At 41.6% G+C, this 18,426-nt stretch overlaps 1 protein-coding gene across 3 annotated transcripts in view; it reads left to right on the plus strand.

Moving 5' to 3' along the window:
• The window catches only part of PLXNB2 (plexin B2), a 471,827-nt gene that overhangs the window by 414,395 nt on the left and 39,006 nt on the right, over positions 1-18,426 (plus strand). For all 3 annotated transcript variants that reach the window (XM_019509291.1, XM_019509293.1, XM_019509292.1), the window contains exons 18-24: positions 3,980-4,116; positions 4,780-4,950; positions 8,952-9,072; positions 13,352-13,579; positions 14,051-14,227; positions 14,836-14,975; positions 16,890-16,990. In XM_019509291.1, the coding sequence (XP_019364836.1) occupies positions 3,980-4,116; positions 4,780-4,950; positions 8,952-9,072; positions 13,352-13,579; positions 14,051-14,227; positions 14,836-14,975; positions 16,890-16,990 (1,075 nt within the window). The remainder of the gene's footprint in view (positions 1-3,979; positions 4,117-4,779; positions 4,951-8,951; positions 9,073-13,351; positions 13,580-14,050; positions 14,228-14,835; positions 14,976-16,889; positions 16,991-18,426) is intronic.

Genomic DNA, 18,426 nt, shown 5'->3' on the forward strand with positions numbered 1-18,426 from the left:
GTGGGGATGCAGTTAGGAAGGCCAACTGCACCTTGTCATGCATCCACAGATGCATCTCAAGCAGGTCCAAGGAGATGATACTCCCCCTCTATGCGGCACTGGTCAGGCTGCAGCTGAAGTACTGCGTCCAGTTCTGGGTGCTGCACTTCAAGAGGGATGTGGACAACATGGAGAGGGTCCAGAGGAGGGCCACTCGCATGATCAGGGGGCAGCAGGGCAGGCCCTACGAGGAGAGGCTACGGGACCTGAACCTGTTCAGCCTCTACAAGAGAAAGCTGAGGGGGGATCTAGTTGCCTGTTACAAACTAGTCAGAGGGGACCAGCAGGCATTGGGGGAGTCCCTGTTCCCCCAAGCACTACCAGGAGTGACCAGGAATAACAGTCACAAGCTGGCAGAGGGTAGATTTAGGCTAGACATCAGGAGGCGCGACTTCACTGTCAGGGCGGCTAGGATCTGGAACCAACTTCCAAGAGAAGTGGTGCTGGCTCCTAGCCTGGGGTCTTTAAGAGAAGGCTAGATGCACACCTTGCTGGGGTTGTTTGACCCCAGTACTCTTTCCTGCCATGGCAGGGGGTCGGACTCGATGATCTGCTCAGGTCCCTTGCGACCCTACAAACTATGAAACTATGAAACCATCTCAGCATTCATCAAAAGATTTGAAAGTTGTTTCTCCTGCTCTTGGTGCCCATGATTATTGCATTTTGCAAACGTGCCTTTTTTCAAATCATTAAGGCATTTCAGGACCTGTATTTAATTGAGCCATTAAGAAACAACTTGACTGTGCTTGATGTAGTGCTGTTCCTTGAGCCACACATAAGCATGTAAAAAAACAGTTATAAAAATGTTCCTTGGAGTGCCTTAATTTTACTGTAAAAGTGGTTAGTGAATTTTTTTAAATGGTGATTAATTTAAAAGAGACTCACGTGGTTAGGAAAGAGCAAGCTAAAACAAAGACATCTGTTTTTATGCCTAGTTTGGTGCATCAAACCCAGTCCAAGTAATCACCTTTACACAACAACCATTTTGCCTTATGAGATCACCTCAAAGAAAATACTGAGAATACCCAAAGAGATTAAGTGTACCTGTCAGCATCTCTTTATTAATTACCTCAATTAAGCATCCATATTATTGAGTCTGCTGAGCTTTCAGTTACATTTTACGTATTTGAAAAATTATTTTTACAGTTTCATATGGAGTATTCATCTTCAACCATCCCATTGTATTTATCCTTATATAGTCCTGTGGAGATCTGTTAGTAAACAAAAGTAAAGCTGTAAAGAAAGTAAATTGTAAAATTTGGCAGCACTGTCACCTCCTTTATGCTCCCAACAGCACCTAAGGTGTCTTAGATGACCATAATTTTTCATTTCCCTTCAAGTAATGTTGAAATGCATTCATTTTGTGTGGAGTGCCACTATTCCATAAATGAGGTCTGAGAATACTTTGGCGTATTTTCCTGTTGAAGTAGTTGTACTGTAGCACTTCTCTGGTTGAGCCACTTTCACTTGAATTTTTTCAATTATATTTATTTTGTTAAATACTTTCGACCTGTGTTCTCCATAAACATTTTTCTCTCTAATAAAAGCTACCCTTAATTTATAAATAACAATAAATTAATTAATTAATTGCTTGATTTCCCCTGGCAATTTAACAACTATTATGCATTTGAACTTCTCTAGGCATCATGTCCTTACTTCATAGGGTTTTATAAGTAAGTATGGCATCATTATAAAGGAAGACAGCTTTGAACAATCCAAATTCAAAATCCAGCTTCAGAAAACTGAATTCCTTTGTGAAACTAAGAGTTTGTACATGAGAGAGTGCACCAGTTTAACTTCAGGTGATATTTTATATGAATTTAGCAAAATCTCTCCAAATTCTTTACTTCAGCTAAAGAGCAACTTACCTTTATTTGACATAAGGCATGGAAGAGCTAAGCTAAGCCACAATAAATCACTCTTCAATCAAAATAAAGGGTATCCATACCTGGCTTTGTTCAGGTTCAAGTAAATTAGTTATACTTTTAAGCTAAAACTTAGTTCCACTTAAAATGTGCCCCAAAGGTAGGGGAGAGCAAGGTAGAGGAATCAAGTGCTGAAGCAGTGCAGGTTTTTGAGGGATTTTTAATGCATCTTTCTCATGGAAAGAAAAAGCAATCTGATACTTCATTAATAGTAAAAGAGAGGCCCTTGGCATACACTTTGTATATAATACTCACCAGTATCAAAGTAAAACTTTAACTGTTTGTTTTTTGAATTGCACTGAGCTCTGCTGCATTCATTGTAAAAGAATCCTTCCAGACATCAAAATATATCTGTTTCAACAAGGCAACTGTTTTGGGCAATGCTGAAATAAAATAAAATTCATTAAGTAATTATAAGGTCTACCAAATCTCTTCAAAACTGCATTTTGCTTTGACCAAAATATAACTTTTAACCCTTTCCAAGCTCATATTTTTACCATATTTCCCTTATCCATTTCCAGGCCCATACTTTTGTAGCAATGAGTCTATAAAGAAGAAAGTCACGGAAGAGTTTTTAGTATATAAGAATACTGGCTCGCTCCCATTGTGGAGGGAGAATTCTCTAAGTACCATTTCACTAATAGTGAAAGCAACAAAGCATATCAATGTTCATGTTATATATGTAGTTTGCTTTAATGCCAGTTTTTCTGGGTCTTTTACCAGTCTGCTTCATAATGTTGATCTAACTTTCTAGTTGGTCATCCTCATCTTCGGCAGCTTTGTTTCCAAAAATGAAATCCCCTTAGTCATCACCAATGCTTTAATTTGTTCATAGTTCCCCTTTTGAATTCTTCACGTCTAAGCAGAGTATCTAAGATGACTTTGCATCAGTGTGTCTGTATACTCTGAAGTCTCTGTTAAGGACACAAACATGAGTTAGGAGTTACCAAGTTGTGCAGTTTCCAGTGTGTCACTTACCTGTGTTCACCTTCATCTGATTGAATAATGAAAACATGAATGCTCATGCTTATTTAAATGCCAGTATGCAATTCAGTATAATTAACTTAAGGTTTCTGCTATTTACAAATATACATGAGCAGAAATTTTTGTTTGTGAACTGTGTGAGGAGGTGTTCTCCTGAATAGAGGTGCTTGCATGCATAAAGTTCAGCGAACAAATTTGTACATAGACAAAAACAGAGTCAAACTGAAAATAGAAAAAAATTCATAATTCATTTGAAAAATTAAGCTCAGTTAATATTCTACCAACTTTAGATATGTTTCTGTGTTTCAACTTCAGCACTTTTTATTTCAAGTTTCTAGGCATATATACAAAAGAGAATGCTGTGTTTGTTTTTTCCCCCAAGTATTTACTGAAGAAAGAGGCTGCAGTCTTTTTTCAGGACTAAAAGCATTGTTAGAGGAATTCTCCCTTTCCTATTCCTTTGCAATGTTTGTAGCTGGTGTAGAAATAGGGATGTTGTAGACTCAGCACTAAGCAGGGGAGAAGTAGTACAGGCTAAAACTGAAAATAGGAAGTCCAAAGAGAAGTTTTCAGGTACCTAAACAGTAAGCAGTTCGCACTTCACAATTTAAGAACTTTGAAACCATATAAAGCCTGATGTTGTAGTGGAAAATCTTAAACGTTAAATACTTATGATGACCAGTTTATCACCTCACTTTCTCATGAAGGGCAGTACATATACACAGTCTGTTGTAGCAGATTGGTTCTTTGGTTCACTGTTTTAATTTTGTATTTATTTATGGGTTCCACTGATCCAGATTAATGCTGGTTAAAATTTTCAAATTGACACATTCAATGGGGTCTAATAATTTCAGAGGATGGGGACAGCAGTTTCTGCAAATCCGACCTCCTTTAGGTGCTTCAGATATTATACCTAAGACACTGGTCCCTCTTAAAAACTTAGGCCGTAATCACAAGCAGTGTGGGTAGCTCTCAAGTACAAAAATATAACCATTAGTTTAATTCATTTTTTGGTCATTTCTCCCTTACAGGAACCTAATCCTACTGGAATAAGTCCAACGAAAGGCCCCCAAGCTGGTGGGACCAGCCTTACAATCACTGGTATAAACCTGAACACTGGTTCCAAGGAAGACGTTAGAGTTTTACTTGATAATGAACCCTGCACAGTGTATGTATACAGCTCTTAATAATATAGACCTATTTTCCAGCAGTATCAACTAGAATTAGTGCCCAGTGTACTAGGCATTGAGCAGACTTATTGTAAGATAAAATCCCTGCTCATCTAAGCAAACAAGAGAGCCCTAAGCTGAGAGAGAGTTAGGATGCACAAGCAGAATGATGACCTGCTGCTATTCGGAGAACTTTCTACAGTTTTGATTGGACTTTTTCCTCCTATGTTTTGACTGGCTGTTTACTCCAATCTTTCTCCCTTCCTTTCCTTCAAAATCTCTGTACCTCAACTTGACACTGCACTCACCTTCTTTCTTGCTCTATTCCCCTTTCCCCATCTCTTCCTTTTATTTTCCATTAGCCAATCCTCTCCTAACTATATTTTCCCTCAAAAAAAATGGAACTAACTTGAGGGTTGTTGCCCATCACATTGTTTCTCTGCTTGTCTGTTATGCTCCTTTGCCCAATTTCCTTCTTGTTTAGATGCTATGTTCTGTAAGGCAGTGCTTGTTTATAACTTCAGTGTTTCTGTAGTACCTAGCACAATGGGGCCCCTTTTTTGTTTGATCCCTAGTACTACCATAGTAAGCATTTGTTCGTGATGGTGGTGTTAATAGTAACTTGAAACATTTTGTCCTTGTCTTTTCTTTCTCACCTTCAGCATTGTATTTGGAGACCAAATAGTCTGCATTACAGGACCCCATGACAAGGATGAAGACGTTCATGTTGTAGTGTGGCATGGACACACAGGGAAGGAAATAGAAAATCAGAAGTTTACATATAGCAGAAATCCTACAATAAAACAATTTCTTCCAATAAACAGCTTCAGCAGGTAACAGGAATGTTTTCATTTTAAGTATGTTCATTCCTTATCAAGTTAAAACTCATGCTGTTTTTTCAAAGAAAGCTACTGTACTATGGGCAGAAAGCGTGCACATTTTCTTCTAAACCTACTGATGTTTTAAGGTATTCTGTTTACCTTCAAAATTTAAATTCTGTTTTAAAACTAAATCTTGAACTCAGAAAAAATGAGTTACTTTCAACTATAGCTTTCCTAAAGGAAGAAATGGAGAGGTATTGAAGGGAATGTTAGACTGCCCAAGCTTTGCATAAACTCGGCAGAAAATGCAGAACTGCCAGAAAGGTCTCTTTGGCCATCCATTTCCAAACCAGGTCTTGCTTATCATTTAATAAGAGCCAGCCTGGTGGAAATACAAAAGAAAATAAATCATGACTTGCCATCTTGGTTCAAGGAAGGCAAAATGTAGTTGGTTTAAAAAAATGGATTTCAGTAAGAATTTTAAGAAAGTTTTCTCCTTGTTCCCACCCAATTTTAAAATCAGAGTGGTGGCTGTTTTTGTTTTTCAGTTCTTTCTATAAAGAAACATGCCAGTTGCTTTCAACCTAAAATAATCCAGTTATTCCTATATGACATTTGTAGCAGTGTGAGAGTTCACCTGGATAAATGTCCCCTGAAACTGAGAGCAGTATTGGGACTTGTTCTGGGGGCAAAGACTGTGACCTTTATTCTGACTAGTCTGAGTTCCTGAATAGCTTCATCTCACCATCCAGGGGCAGGCGTGTTGGCATTTTTCATATTCAGAGAGATAAGGACTAACTTAGTTGCTTCCACTGTCTTCCCGAAACTGCCTGAGATCAAGATTTTAATAGGAACTGGAAAGTAAAAGCTGTTATCATTTCTTCAGGGAAATTGTTCCCAGGTTCCTCATAGTTTCATAGTTGGTAGGATTAGAAGGAACCTGAGCAGATCATCCTGACCCCCTGCCATGGGCAGGAAAGAATGCTGGGGTCAAATGACCCGGGCTAGGTGATTATCTAGTCTTCTTTTGAAAACCCCCAGGGTAGGAGCGAGCGTGACTTCCCTTGCAAGTTAGTTCCAGATCCTAGCCTCACTGACTATAAAGTAGTGCCTCCTGATATCTAGCCTAAATCTACTCTCCATCAACTTATGGCCATTATTCCTCGTTACTCCCGGTAGTGCTCGAGGGAACAGGGACTCCCATTGCCTGCTGGTCCCCCCTTGGCAAATTTATAGATGGCCACCATAGATTTCATAGACATTAGGGCTGGAAGGGACCTCGGAAGATCATCAAGTCCAGCCCCCTGCCTGAGGGGCAGGAAGTCATCTGGGGTCATAGGATCCCAGCAAGATAAGCATCCAAATTTCTCTTGAAGGTGTTCAATATAGGTGCTTGAACCACCTCCGATGGCAGGCTATTCCAGAACATGGGGGCTTGACAGTAAAGAAATTCTTCCTTATGTCCAGCCTGAAATGGTCTTGCAGTAGTTTATAACCGTTCGACCTCATCATCCCTTGGGGCGCTCTGGTGAACAAATGTTCCTGCAGATACTGGTGGTCACCTCTGATAAACTTATAGGTGGCCATCAGATCACCCCTCAGCCTGCGCTTCTCCAAGCTAAAGAGCCCCATGGCTCTCAGCCTGTTGTCGTAAGGTCTGTTTTCCTGACCTCTGATCATGCATGTGGCTCTTTTCTGGATTCTCTCAAGCTTCTCCACATCCTTTTTGAATTGTGAAGCCCAAAACTGGACGCAGTACTCAAGCTGCAGCCTCACCAAGGCCAAGTACAAAGGGAGAATGACGTCGTGGGATTTGCTTGAGAAGCATCTATGGATGCAAGCCAGCGTTTTGCTCACTTTACTAGCCACAGCATCAAACTGAAGGCTCATGTTCATCTTGTGGTCAATGATGACCCCCAAGTTTCTTTCTTCGATGATGCTAGCCAGTGTAACACTGTCGAGCCTATAAGGATGCTGCAGGGTTTTCCTCCCAAGGTGGAGAACCTTGCATTTTTCAGTGTTAAATCAGGTTCTCGTCCACCCATTTGCTGAGCCTGTCCAGGTCAGCCTGGATCACCCTTCTGTCTTCTGGTGTGGATGCTTTGCCTAGCATTTGGTGGCATCGGCGAACTTGGCCAGTCTGCTTCTGACTCCAATGTCCACATCATTAATGAAGATGTTGAGCAATATGGGTCCAAGAACAGAGCCTTGAGGGACCCCACTCATCACAGGGCACCATGATGATTGACTTAAGTCAGTTACCACCCTCTGAGTTCAACCACGGAACCAATTTCCCAGCCAGCGGATGTGGTGGACCCAAGGCCGCAGTTGGCCAGTTTCGCCAAGAGGTGATCATGGGATACCAGATCCCCTTTCAGCCTTCTTTTGTGGAGGCTGAACAGGTTCAGGTCCTACAGCCTCCCCTCATAAGGCTTGCCTTGCTGACCCCGATCATGCAAGTGGCCCTCCTCTGGACCCTCTCAATGCTGTCCACATCCCTCCTGAAGTTCAGCGCCCAGAACTGGATGCAGTACTCCAACTGTGGCCTGACCAATGTTGCATAGGGGGGGAGGATCACCTCCTTGGACATGCTCGTGATTTATCTGTGGATGCATGACCAGGTGTGGTTAGCCTTTCTGACCGTGTCCCCACATTGGTGGCCCATATTCATCTTGGAGTCAATAATGACTCCAGGATCCTTTTCTGCCTCTGTGCTGACGAGAAGGGAGTTCCCCAGCCTATAGGTATGCTGCTGGTTCTTCCTCCCCAGCTGCAATACCTTGCACTTGTCAGTATTGAATCCCATCCTGTTCTCATCTGCCCACCCCTGTAACCTGTCCAGATCTGGTTGCAGCCTGTCACTCTCCTCTAGTGTGCCCACTTTTCCCCACATCTTAGTGTCGTCCACGAATTTGAACAAGGTGCTTTTCAACCCCTCGTTCTAGTCACTGTTTCAGAGGTTGAACAGATACAAATACAAAGTAACCCTATCTGTAAAACAGTTAAACTAATAACTAATTGATTGTCATTTAAGACAGTGGTGCCTAACCTTTGTGGCCACTGGGCTAGATGGGCAGTGTCTGGTCCATCTGCAGGTCAGATCCAGCTGGTAGTCCCAATCTGGCATCTGGAGCAGTTGCAGCAAGAACCCAGCTGGTCATGTGGAGCAACAAAGGGGTTGGAGGTGGGAGGAGCTTGGCCAAGATCCAGCTTGGGTGTGGGGAATTTGGTGGGGGAGTGCAGATGACAGTATTAATGACCATTCCTCCCCTGCTGCCAAATTCCCTGACCCATGGGCTGGATTCCAAGACTCCGTTTGCTTCATTTGGCCTATGGACCAGAGATCAAGCACCCCTGGTTTAAGACATTTAAATGGAAACATCTATCATTTTGGTTATTTTTATGTGTGCATTTCACTGTATTTTGTATTTGGTTTCCTATTAGTAGTGAATTCACCCAAAGAGTTCTCAAATGTCCACTGTTCCTCAAAATGTATCTTCCTGTAATATGTTTGTTGTGCATCACCCTCCCTCTCAATCGTGATTACTCAGCATATAATTAATCTTTTCCTCACATTAATGTGTCTCCTTTGTAATGCTGTTACAAAGGGGATCAGCATCCTATGACTTGCCAACTCTACAGTCAGTCTCTCTAGTCTGTGTGCACTTCAAAAAGGGATCAGGAGGTTTTCACATTTAAAAAAACCTGAAAAATCAGAATGAAAGAAAACATGTATTACAAAAATAAGTAAAAGGATCTGTAGTCTCCCAAACTATTTTTAACTACTGTTTAGAAACAAATTCGGCTTCAAATTGGTGCTGTCATGTTTAAAATTTTCAGTTTTGATCTGGCATTGCTGGAAGTTCTTATATTGAGTACCTAATTGTTGGGCAAACACCCACTGGCAAAGCTGCCCAAAATAATACGTGAAAAAGTCATAGATGAGAAGTAATGGTGTGCTGTTATAGAACTTTACTGATGATTTGTTCCTGTTGTTTTAATTTGTTTTTCAGTGGCGGGAGAAATATTACTGTAACAGGAACAGGGTTTGATCTCATCCAGAGTTTTTCCCTGGTTGTAACTGCTGAGCTTCCTGAAGAGAGAAAGAAAACACACAGTCAGAACTCCAAAGAGGTGAGCTTTCTTTTTTTGTCAAAGGTGTTGTCAGTAAAATGCTTAAAAATGAATTGGCTTGGGTTGGGATTCAGAAAAAACTTCAAGTTCAGGTTTATACCCATGGATAACAGCAAATGAAGAGCCAGATTGTGTATGCAACAAATCAAAGCCCTCCCTTCCCCCTTTCTAGCAATAAAATGGCAGGCAACATGAATATGTATGGCAGAACTAACGTCTGAATGGTGAAATGAAATTTCTTGGGAAATCCAAAAGCAAATTATTTATCTTTTACCCTCCCTCCCTCCAGAGTTCTTAGAAATTTAGCTAAAACTGCCCAAATCCCAATCACCCCAGTTCTTCTTGTCTTCGCAAAATCAAAACCTGTTCTGAGAGGGTCTGCAAAACCAAAGTTCCATTTGTCTTACCTATATTCCACCTGTGGTGCATGTATATTTTCATATGTGAAGTTTAAAAACTGTTCCCTTGGCAAGGACGTGCTTCCCCACTACCAATTATTTTATTGTTCCACGCAGTTTCTAATGGAGACTGCAGTTTACTGCTATAATTAAGCTAAGGCGTCCTCAGATGAACACTTCTCAAAAATAGGAATATTATAAAACATTTAAGTCTTTTTTGTGTTCTAATTCAAATTTGTAATTTTGGAAAATCTGTATAAATTGTGTAACCTTTTCTGTAAATTTAGTGTAATCTATTTAATGACCTGTGAATATTTAATGACCTTTAATGAATCCAAATCCCTGTCATATTCCTTTAGAACTTTAGAAAGTAGAATTGCAAACATTTTTTAGCTATGGGCATAGGTGTTCTTTGAAGTGCTTCAAACAGTGAGGATACAGAAGTACATAGCCAAATAAATGTTTCAAAAATGGCCAAAACACTTAAAGAATAAATCTTAAAAAATGAGGGACATCTCTGGAGCACTTGGTAAGCGTGTTGGTGTGCCTGATGTTCTGTAGGCTGGCTTTAATCCCTCAGGAACCCATCAGTCAGTCCTCTTAATACAAACAATAATCCTTGCTCTGAACAAACAAATGAGCAAAAGAAAACCTTTTGCTTTTCTCCAGGAAAGGAGAAACTTTTCAGCCCTGGTCCCTTCCTAGCGGCAAGCTTTTTTAGGGTCTAGTCTGCCTCCTGATCACAAACCACTCCTCCCTGGAGCCCACCAGACTCTGCTCTCCTCTGTGTTCTTTTAGCTGCTAGTGCAGGGGCAGGCAAAATACAGCCTGCAGGCCAGATGTAGCCCATCAGGCCATTCTGCCCAGCCTGTGGAGCCCCTTGAAAAAACAATGATTACCGGCCAGCAGCTGCCTCTCTGAAAGCCAGTGGGAGGTGGGCTTTCAGAGACCACATGCCATTGGACTAGGCAGGCTGGGTGAGTGTGGGGTTTGTTGGTGGTTGTGGGGAGGTGTGGGCATTCTCCCCCCCCCACAGTGCACTGGCTCACGCCTTCAGACCAGACATTCTCACACCCATGTACACAGTCCCCCCCCAACACACAAAGCCCACACACACTCTCCCCCCCACCGACAAAGCTCACACCCAACCACAATCCTCACAAACCACCCATCCACCCACACACATTCCCACAACCAACAACCCTCACAGATGGTCTTGATGTTCCACTAATCAAGCTAACCTTACTTGCTCCTGGTCTCTCCCTTCCTGTTTCACAGCCCTGGAGATTGTTTAGCTTTTTTCAAAATCATATATCCACCCACCTAGATTATTCTTCAGCAGCTACTAGGGTTTCAGCTTTTCAGTTAAGCAGGAAATGGAGAGTGAGTGAGCTGTGGATTAAGCTCTGTCCCTGCTCCATGCAGCCTCAACTGGAAAAATCTATTTTTCTTCGTTCTGCCATTGAAAAATAAGATGTGTATATGTTCCAGGGCATGTTCTATGCAAGAAATTATAGTAGGTCTCATAGGGTTTTTAAAGTAGATGATGTGTCTGATATACCAACATTTTTGGTTTCTTTTAAGTCAGTGGTGCTGAACTTCAGGCCCACAGACTAAATTCAGTCTGTGGAGCCATGTCATCTGGCCAGTGGGGCTCCTCGTAGTGCCAGAAATTTGGCAGCGGGAGAATGGTAGTAGCATTAATTGCCAGTTTCCCACTCCCAACATGTGGGGACCCCAGTGGGCAAATAATGTGACCCTGCTCGTGGATCAGTGCACAGCCAGATGCAGATATATGGGGCCAGTCAGGCATTTGGCCAGATCTGGGGACACTGGGCCACACCTGTGGACTGACACCATGCAACAGCCCTGCAGGGAATCCAACCTACAGACTGGCCCTGCATTATTCATCCAGCCTGCAAAGCCAAAAGGTTGGGCATTGCTATTTTAGAGTTTTATATCACTTTATTTTGATTTATTCATGTTATGGTCATACCAAAAATATGCTAGGTGTGGTGTGAATTCATTTGCTTACCTCACTGTGGCAGGGCACTGTTGGTGCCTGCCATTTTAAGGGCCTGAAGCTAGCAGCCAGCAGGTGCCTGATGAGGGCAGCCATTTTGGATCCAGGGCTGCCCATAAAAACAGGGCATTTTGCTGCTGGAAGGCCAGGCAACAACACTGCCTGGCTGCAAGGCCACAGGTATCGTTCTAGAGGTAAGGGAGGAGCTGTAGGGGGTGGTCAGGAGGCTACTGGTCCTGGGCATGACCTAACACTGCACCCTGCCAGGAGTGGGTGGCCTAGTGGGGCTCTCAGTGGCACAGGAGCCCCCAGGAAATGCCAGACCAGTTGAAATGCCACCCAGTGAAAGGTGAGTAGGGGCACCTTAACCCCAGCCCTCACCTTCTGGTGGGTAGAAATAACATCTAAGGCTGAGCACAATGACCTGCTGCTCTTTGGGGGGAGTGAGAGACCCCGTGAGACCCTGGAACACCAGTCGTGGTGTGTGCTTTGTAAGATCAAAGGAAGGAGTAGAGGCCAGGTAAGCTCTGGGGAAGCACCTGAGCCAGTAGGGGAGAGACCCCGTAGGGCCAGGCACCCTCCCTTAAGCACCTAAGCCAGGGATAGGGGGAACCCCACTCCAATAATGCAGGCAGGAGGGGAAGACCCCACTGAGGGACTCGACTGGTCCATGCTGGGGCCAGGACCTAAGGGTCGAAGGGCCAGGGGTCCACCGCAAGGGACGCCCATAATGAGTGAGGGAGCTCAGGGTCCCGACTGGGCCTGAGATGAGGCCAGGGCTTGTGTAAGCCGAAGGTCCTCATGTTTGGGGGCCACAGCTAATAGGGTGAAGGCGAGGGTCCAACCAAGTGCTTGAGACGCCATCTGTGAGGCTTGGGCCGCCATGTAGGGATGGTATGGAGCCAAGGACACCCCCCTAATATTGGGTTGCAAAGAAAAATGGGCAGCCTTCTGCCTTATTTAACAACTTATTAATTTCCAACAAGGCATGGCACGTGAGACAGGCAGGCAGCGTGCCCAGAGGCAGGTGGGAGGCCAGCGACAGCTAGCCTGAGTGAAACCCACTTCGCCACACCCACATGAAAGACTGGCAGGCTTTCTTGTGGAAATCAACAAAATAGGTGCCAATTTTCTTTATGATGATATGTACTAATGAAGAGGAATCCTAAAGTAAAGTATTTGATAACTATATTATTCAAATGTGTCTGTGAACACCTGATGCATCAGATGAAAAGATGTGTAGTATGTAGTGTGTGTGTGTGTGTGTGTAGATAGAAATGTGTATATATGTGTGTGTTTATATATGATTTTTAAACACTAACGTATTATTAGATGCATGTATTTTTTTAATGGAATGTCTGAAAATAATTATTCTTAGCAGTAGGGTATTAGAGGTCAGAGATACAATATGCTAAGAGTTAAAGTAACTAGATATTTGGAGGCTTATGCATTTTATTCAGAAATCTTTCCAATCCTGAAAATGCTCTTACAGTACAAATAAATTGTAACAAAGATAAGTTAAGTGAACTGACCAAGGTTGCAATAGGTAGTTTGGGTTAGGGCTAAGGAGATACGCTCTTTCAGTTATGTGTTTAAAATTTTTACTCCATACTAAACTGGTTCTAAACCACAAAGATCAGATATTGCTTTTTTTCCCCTCAATTTGAGAAGTGTTAAAACCTCAGATTTCATTTTGTATGTAACTCATTAGATTAGACTTGAGCAACCGTTCATTTTCTTCAAAAGTATGTGATGCTTCTTCTGTTATTTACTTTGTGATGGAGAAAACATGATTCAGACTGTGATCTGTTTTGTAGGTCCTGCTTAATCAAACCCCCAAATGTGTTTTGTTTTATAGTTTAAAGGAGATCTTGTCACCAGAATCAATGAAACCACAATAGTCTTCTCTTCTCTACCAATCATAGAGGATCCAGAAAACTATAACATTACTACACTTATAAAAATGGATGGCTATGATTTGCTTGTAAAAATTGACAATGTTCCCTTTTCATATGTTGCGGATCCAACATTTGAAAACTTCACCGATGGCATTAAAAAACAAGTCAACAAACTTATTCACGCAAAGGTAAGCCAGTCAAGCATAGCAATCATCTGCTTCATCATCATAATAATGCATAAAATATAGTATGTTTTCCTTTTATCCTTGAAAAATTAGCCTACTGTTGATAACTGGTTGATGCTATGGCTGGCACATTTTCTAGTGTCAGATAGTGAGTACCAGCTGAGACATCTTTTTCCTTACTTCTCAGAAATATCCTATCATTTTTTAACATCCTTTAGATTTCCTCATGCTACCCTCTGCTGCTTGAGATTGGAATTACAAATTGAGTTTCATTAATATGTTTCCATGGAATGGACAGATTTATTTTTCAATGCTGAAAAATGTTAGGGGGCAGGTACCTTATTGTTCCTGCCCTTCTCTTTCACCTTAACATCAGAATTACAATTTCTCTTCACAGTGAACTTATAACTTGTGAACTGTTTTCCACACAGGAGTCTGAAATACCTATGCCTTTGCATTATATTTTCTGTCTAGGGTAGTAATCTGAACAAAGCCATGACAATAGATGAGGCTCAAGCATTTGTGGGTGAGGAACCCTGCAACATAAAAACACTAACTGAAAAGGACTTGTATTGTGAGCCACCAGAAGTGCAACCTCAACCAAAGAAAAGGCAGAAAAGGGATACAGTCAATAACCTTCCTGAGTTCAGTGTATGTTACCTTTTCTACATGATGTCTTTGATAATATGTGGATTTAGAGAGATGGGCATATTGTGTTTGAGTTACTATGATAAAATCACTTCCTGTGTTCCTTCCTCCACAGATATATTCTTTGTATCCTAGCATGTTTGTTAAACCATCTTGTAGTTCTCTCTACATCTAGATTTTTGCCTGTCGCAGTAAAGGAATTACTTGTAAACAGAGGGCCCACCTGGCAATGGCCTCTCTTGTTTACTAAGGAAGCCAGTCCTATGAACAATTCAAGTTAGATGCAATGTTTTCCTGCCATAACTAGTCCCATGATAGCCTAGCAGTATTCTAATAATATATATTCTAATAGGTAGTGATCTGGTGTTTTCTCTTCTGTGTAATAAGGATCATTATCTCCTAGAATAAATCACTATTTATAAACGGCGCTATTAATTTCTACATTTACCCAAATAGAAAATAGATTTCAAATTCTTTTCTACATATTTTGCAGCCTGGTCTAGGAATTCTTTAGATTATAAAGATTGGTTGAAAATTAGAGGAAGGTGCTGATAAATTAATTGCCTACTGGTACATTTTTGAGGCTAGTTTGTGTGTGTTTAATTATCTAGGTGAGATTTGGTCTCAGAGAATGGATCCTAGGCAGGGTGGAATATGACACACGTGCAAGTGATGTACCACTGAGCCTGATTTTGCCAGCAGTAATTTTTCCTATGCTACTTATTATTGGCATCTCCATCTACTGTTACAGGTAAGATGTTCTTTTATAATCGGATAGTACTGGTGTCCCAAAGCTCTGAAGGTGACTACTGGCAGTGCACAAAAGTAGGCTGTTCCTATCTGAAAAAAGAAATGGATTTGATCACTTTAATGCACATAACATTTTAAGAGTGTTAGTTGCAGCTGGAAAAAATTTGTTCCAGTTCCCTCAGCCTGCACGAAATTCTGTTCTGTCCGTCCACCCAGGATCCTCTCAATCTACTAGAAGCCCAAATAAATTGGCCCTGGATTTCCAAGTGCACAGTTAAAGAATAAGTTGCAAACACATTCATTTGGAATTGCAGCTGGGCATGCCTCACCCAAGGGATAGTATTGCCTGGTCTGCGTACTTTATACTCAACATTCCTTAGTTCTGGTTGCATCTGCCTGAAAAGACACTCTGAACCTAAGGCAAGTATTACCCACATGCAGATCTCATGTTTAATGGTAAAATTCACCCTTTGTAGAAGAACACTTTAAAGTCTGCAAATCTTTAGACCTATGTTGAGGTCTTATATAGTATACAGTAGTATAAAGCAGTGTTTCTCAACCCGTTGGTTGTGACCCAAAAGTGGGTTGCAAGAATATATGAAGGGGTCCAACTTTAAAAATGGATTCTCCTTTAAAGAAGAAAAACGTGGGAAACCATGGCTTTCCCTTGCAGGCTGGAAGAGTTCCAGTCTGCGAGGGGCTGCTTAGGGATGCTCTGGGGGCCCCCTTTACCCACATACCCACCCCCTACCTCACGCGGTGGGAGGCAGAGGAGCGGGAGTGAGGGGCACTGGGACGAAATTGGCCAGGAATGTTTACAAATGGGTCCTGGTACAAAAAAGGTTGAGAACCAGTGGTATAGAGGAACCTGGATCGTTTGTATCCGAGTGGTTTACAAACTTCTTGGGGCAGTTTCACACATGCTCTGCGGGGGCAGGGAGGGTAATGCTTTTACATGTGCTCTGGGGGTGGCCAGGGGTGACACAAATTGAAGTGCCACAGCATCTTGCGTATCAGCATCCCCACACTTCAAAATGGCAGCAAGGATGCATGAACTAAAGCCCGTTCAATGAGCATAAGTTCAGGCACCCCCATCGCCATTTTAAAGTGCAGGGACACTGATGCATGAGACGTGGGAGGCTGCTAGAGCGCAGTAACTACCGCACTCCCAACAGACTCAATTCGTCGAATCTGCTCCAACTCTGTAATCACAGCATGTCGGAGCAGCCTTCACGCTCTTGTACAGGGACCCTTAGTTCGTAGCTGCTAAACTAAAGACAAACCACTCAGCTGCTGGCTGTGGGTTTTGCTTCAAAGGGTGCCTTTCTCCATGTATCTGACTGGAGAACCAGCACCCTTTAAAATAAAAGCTGCAGGAAATAGCCCCATTTAACTGTTAGCTGTGTCTGTATATACTCTAGCAGGTTCACCTGCTCTCATCTTCACAGAGAGTTAGGAGTTCGGGTTAGAGGCCTTAAGCTAGTGCTCAGCACAGTGTGGTTTCACTCTAACAGTGCAAATCTGCAACTGAGATGCATTCTGTTGGATCTCCTGTAACTTGCTGTGTCACTATCCTGGGCTTGTACAGTCTTAATCATGGCTCTGCAGCCAATGTGGAATACACTGGAGGGCATTTTTTGAACTATCCAGTCAGCTTACTCATGAAATTTTTATGTTGAAAAATGTGATTACAAACCCTTATAGATTAAATTTATTGAATAAAAATTCACTGGACCAGATCCTCACCTGAAGTAAATAAGAAAGGTTCATTATGATGTTAGTTTGATGTGTCCACCAACTGAAGATTAGGTCACCATTCCTTCAGTCATCCCGTAGGCTTCCCATTCAATGCATTGTCAAATGATTTGCTTATACAGTCTATAACTTCTCAAAATCTTGCCTCTATTCCTCAAAGACGAAAAAGCCAACAAGCAGAACGGGAATATGAAAAAATTAAGTCACAGCTTGAAGGCTTGGAAGAAAGTGTCAGAGACCGGTGCAAAAAAGAATTTACAGGTATGATTGATATTTGATTTCTTGTGGTCCCTCAAGAGAAATCATAAGATGGCTGAAGCTACTGCACTAAAACTGTCTTCTGGGAATAACTGCAAGCAGATACAACTATTCTGAATTTTAGACATTGACATACATTACATATTCTGCTGACTATTCCTTATGAAAGTCATAAATAAAATAAAATGTAGAGTGAAGGTTATTGAAGGAAACTGTCAGTATTTTTAAGGTGAGGGAAGTGCAAGGAATTAATCAGTAACTAGGAAATAGAAACTAGGTATTAATAGTAATGCAAAGCCACCAGTGGAAATGAACAATTAGGTACTCAGTAATATGCAACTAATTTATATTTAGCTTGCTGATAAGGTATTAGCAAAGCCAGAAAGCATATTAATTAGTGGCCAATGAGTAAAAGAGGAGAGGTGAAAATAGTTTTAAATCTGGGAAAATCCAAACAAAATCAACCAATTATTTATTTATAATGGAAAATAAGGGACCCTGATTTGGAGAGCTGGTTCATTATTTATAATACATAAAGAGGTATCACCTGAGGGGGAAATAGCCTAAATTCTGGAGGCTCAGCTATTGTTAATATTGGGACACCTGGGAGCTTAAGATAGGTACCCAAGTTTGCAAATGTTAGCTTAAGCAGTCATAATCATACCTGAAATGCACTTCATGCTGTCATGCTGAAAATACTTTATTTCCTAAAGAAAAACAATTTGTTATTAAGTAGTGTTGGAGTGACGTTGTTAACATGCAAGAGGCAAGGATTATTGTGAGTGTTAGCATTTTTTGGACTAATGCCATGGTTGGGAGAGATTTAGATAAACTTTCAGGCACAAATTACCCTTCTACAGGGGACTTGAGAAATTCCTGAGGAAGGGTATGTTGTGTCTGAAAGCTTGTCTAAATCTCTCCCAACTATCCAGTTGATCCAGTAAAAGATATTATCCACAAAAATCTTTGTCTCATAATTTGTGCTTAAGAGGGAAAAGCTGAAAAAGTGGTAGTTGAATCTGAATTTGGAATCTGTTTAGGGATTCAGATTTAAGACCGACTCAGGGTTAGGGTTTGGAACTAATATGGCAGATAATCACAGGAGGTTTCTGTTGTAGTGGAGATCACACAAAAGCTGCTCTTGTCCTGGAATTTGTCATGAAATCTTATCAGAATACTTTTTCTCATGTTGCTCAAGTCAGTTATAAATGTGGCTTATTCCAATTTTGGACCCAACCCAGCACTGTTATTCTTCTGAAGAACATGGAGACACACATCAGAGTCCTGTCAATAATCAGTAATAGTCTGCAATCAATATCTGCCAGGTAAAACCTACCTAAACCTTTAACTGTAATCAGAGATGAAGCTTCTAATACTTGTACAATACTCATGAAAACTATTGCATCTGAAAAGGTCACGCTGACATTTCATATCATTGT

This window comes from Gavialis gangeticus, unplaced genomic scaffold (assembly GCF_001723915.1).
Source record: "Gavialis gangeticus isolate Ggan-Ray unplaced genomic scaffold, GavGan_comp1, whole genome shotgun sequence".
Taxonomy (NCBI): Eukaryota; Metazoa; Chordata; order Crocodylia; family Gavialidae; genus Gavialis; species Gavialis gangeticus.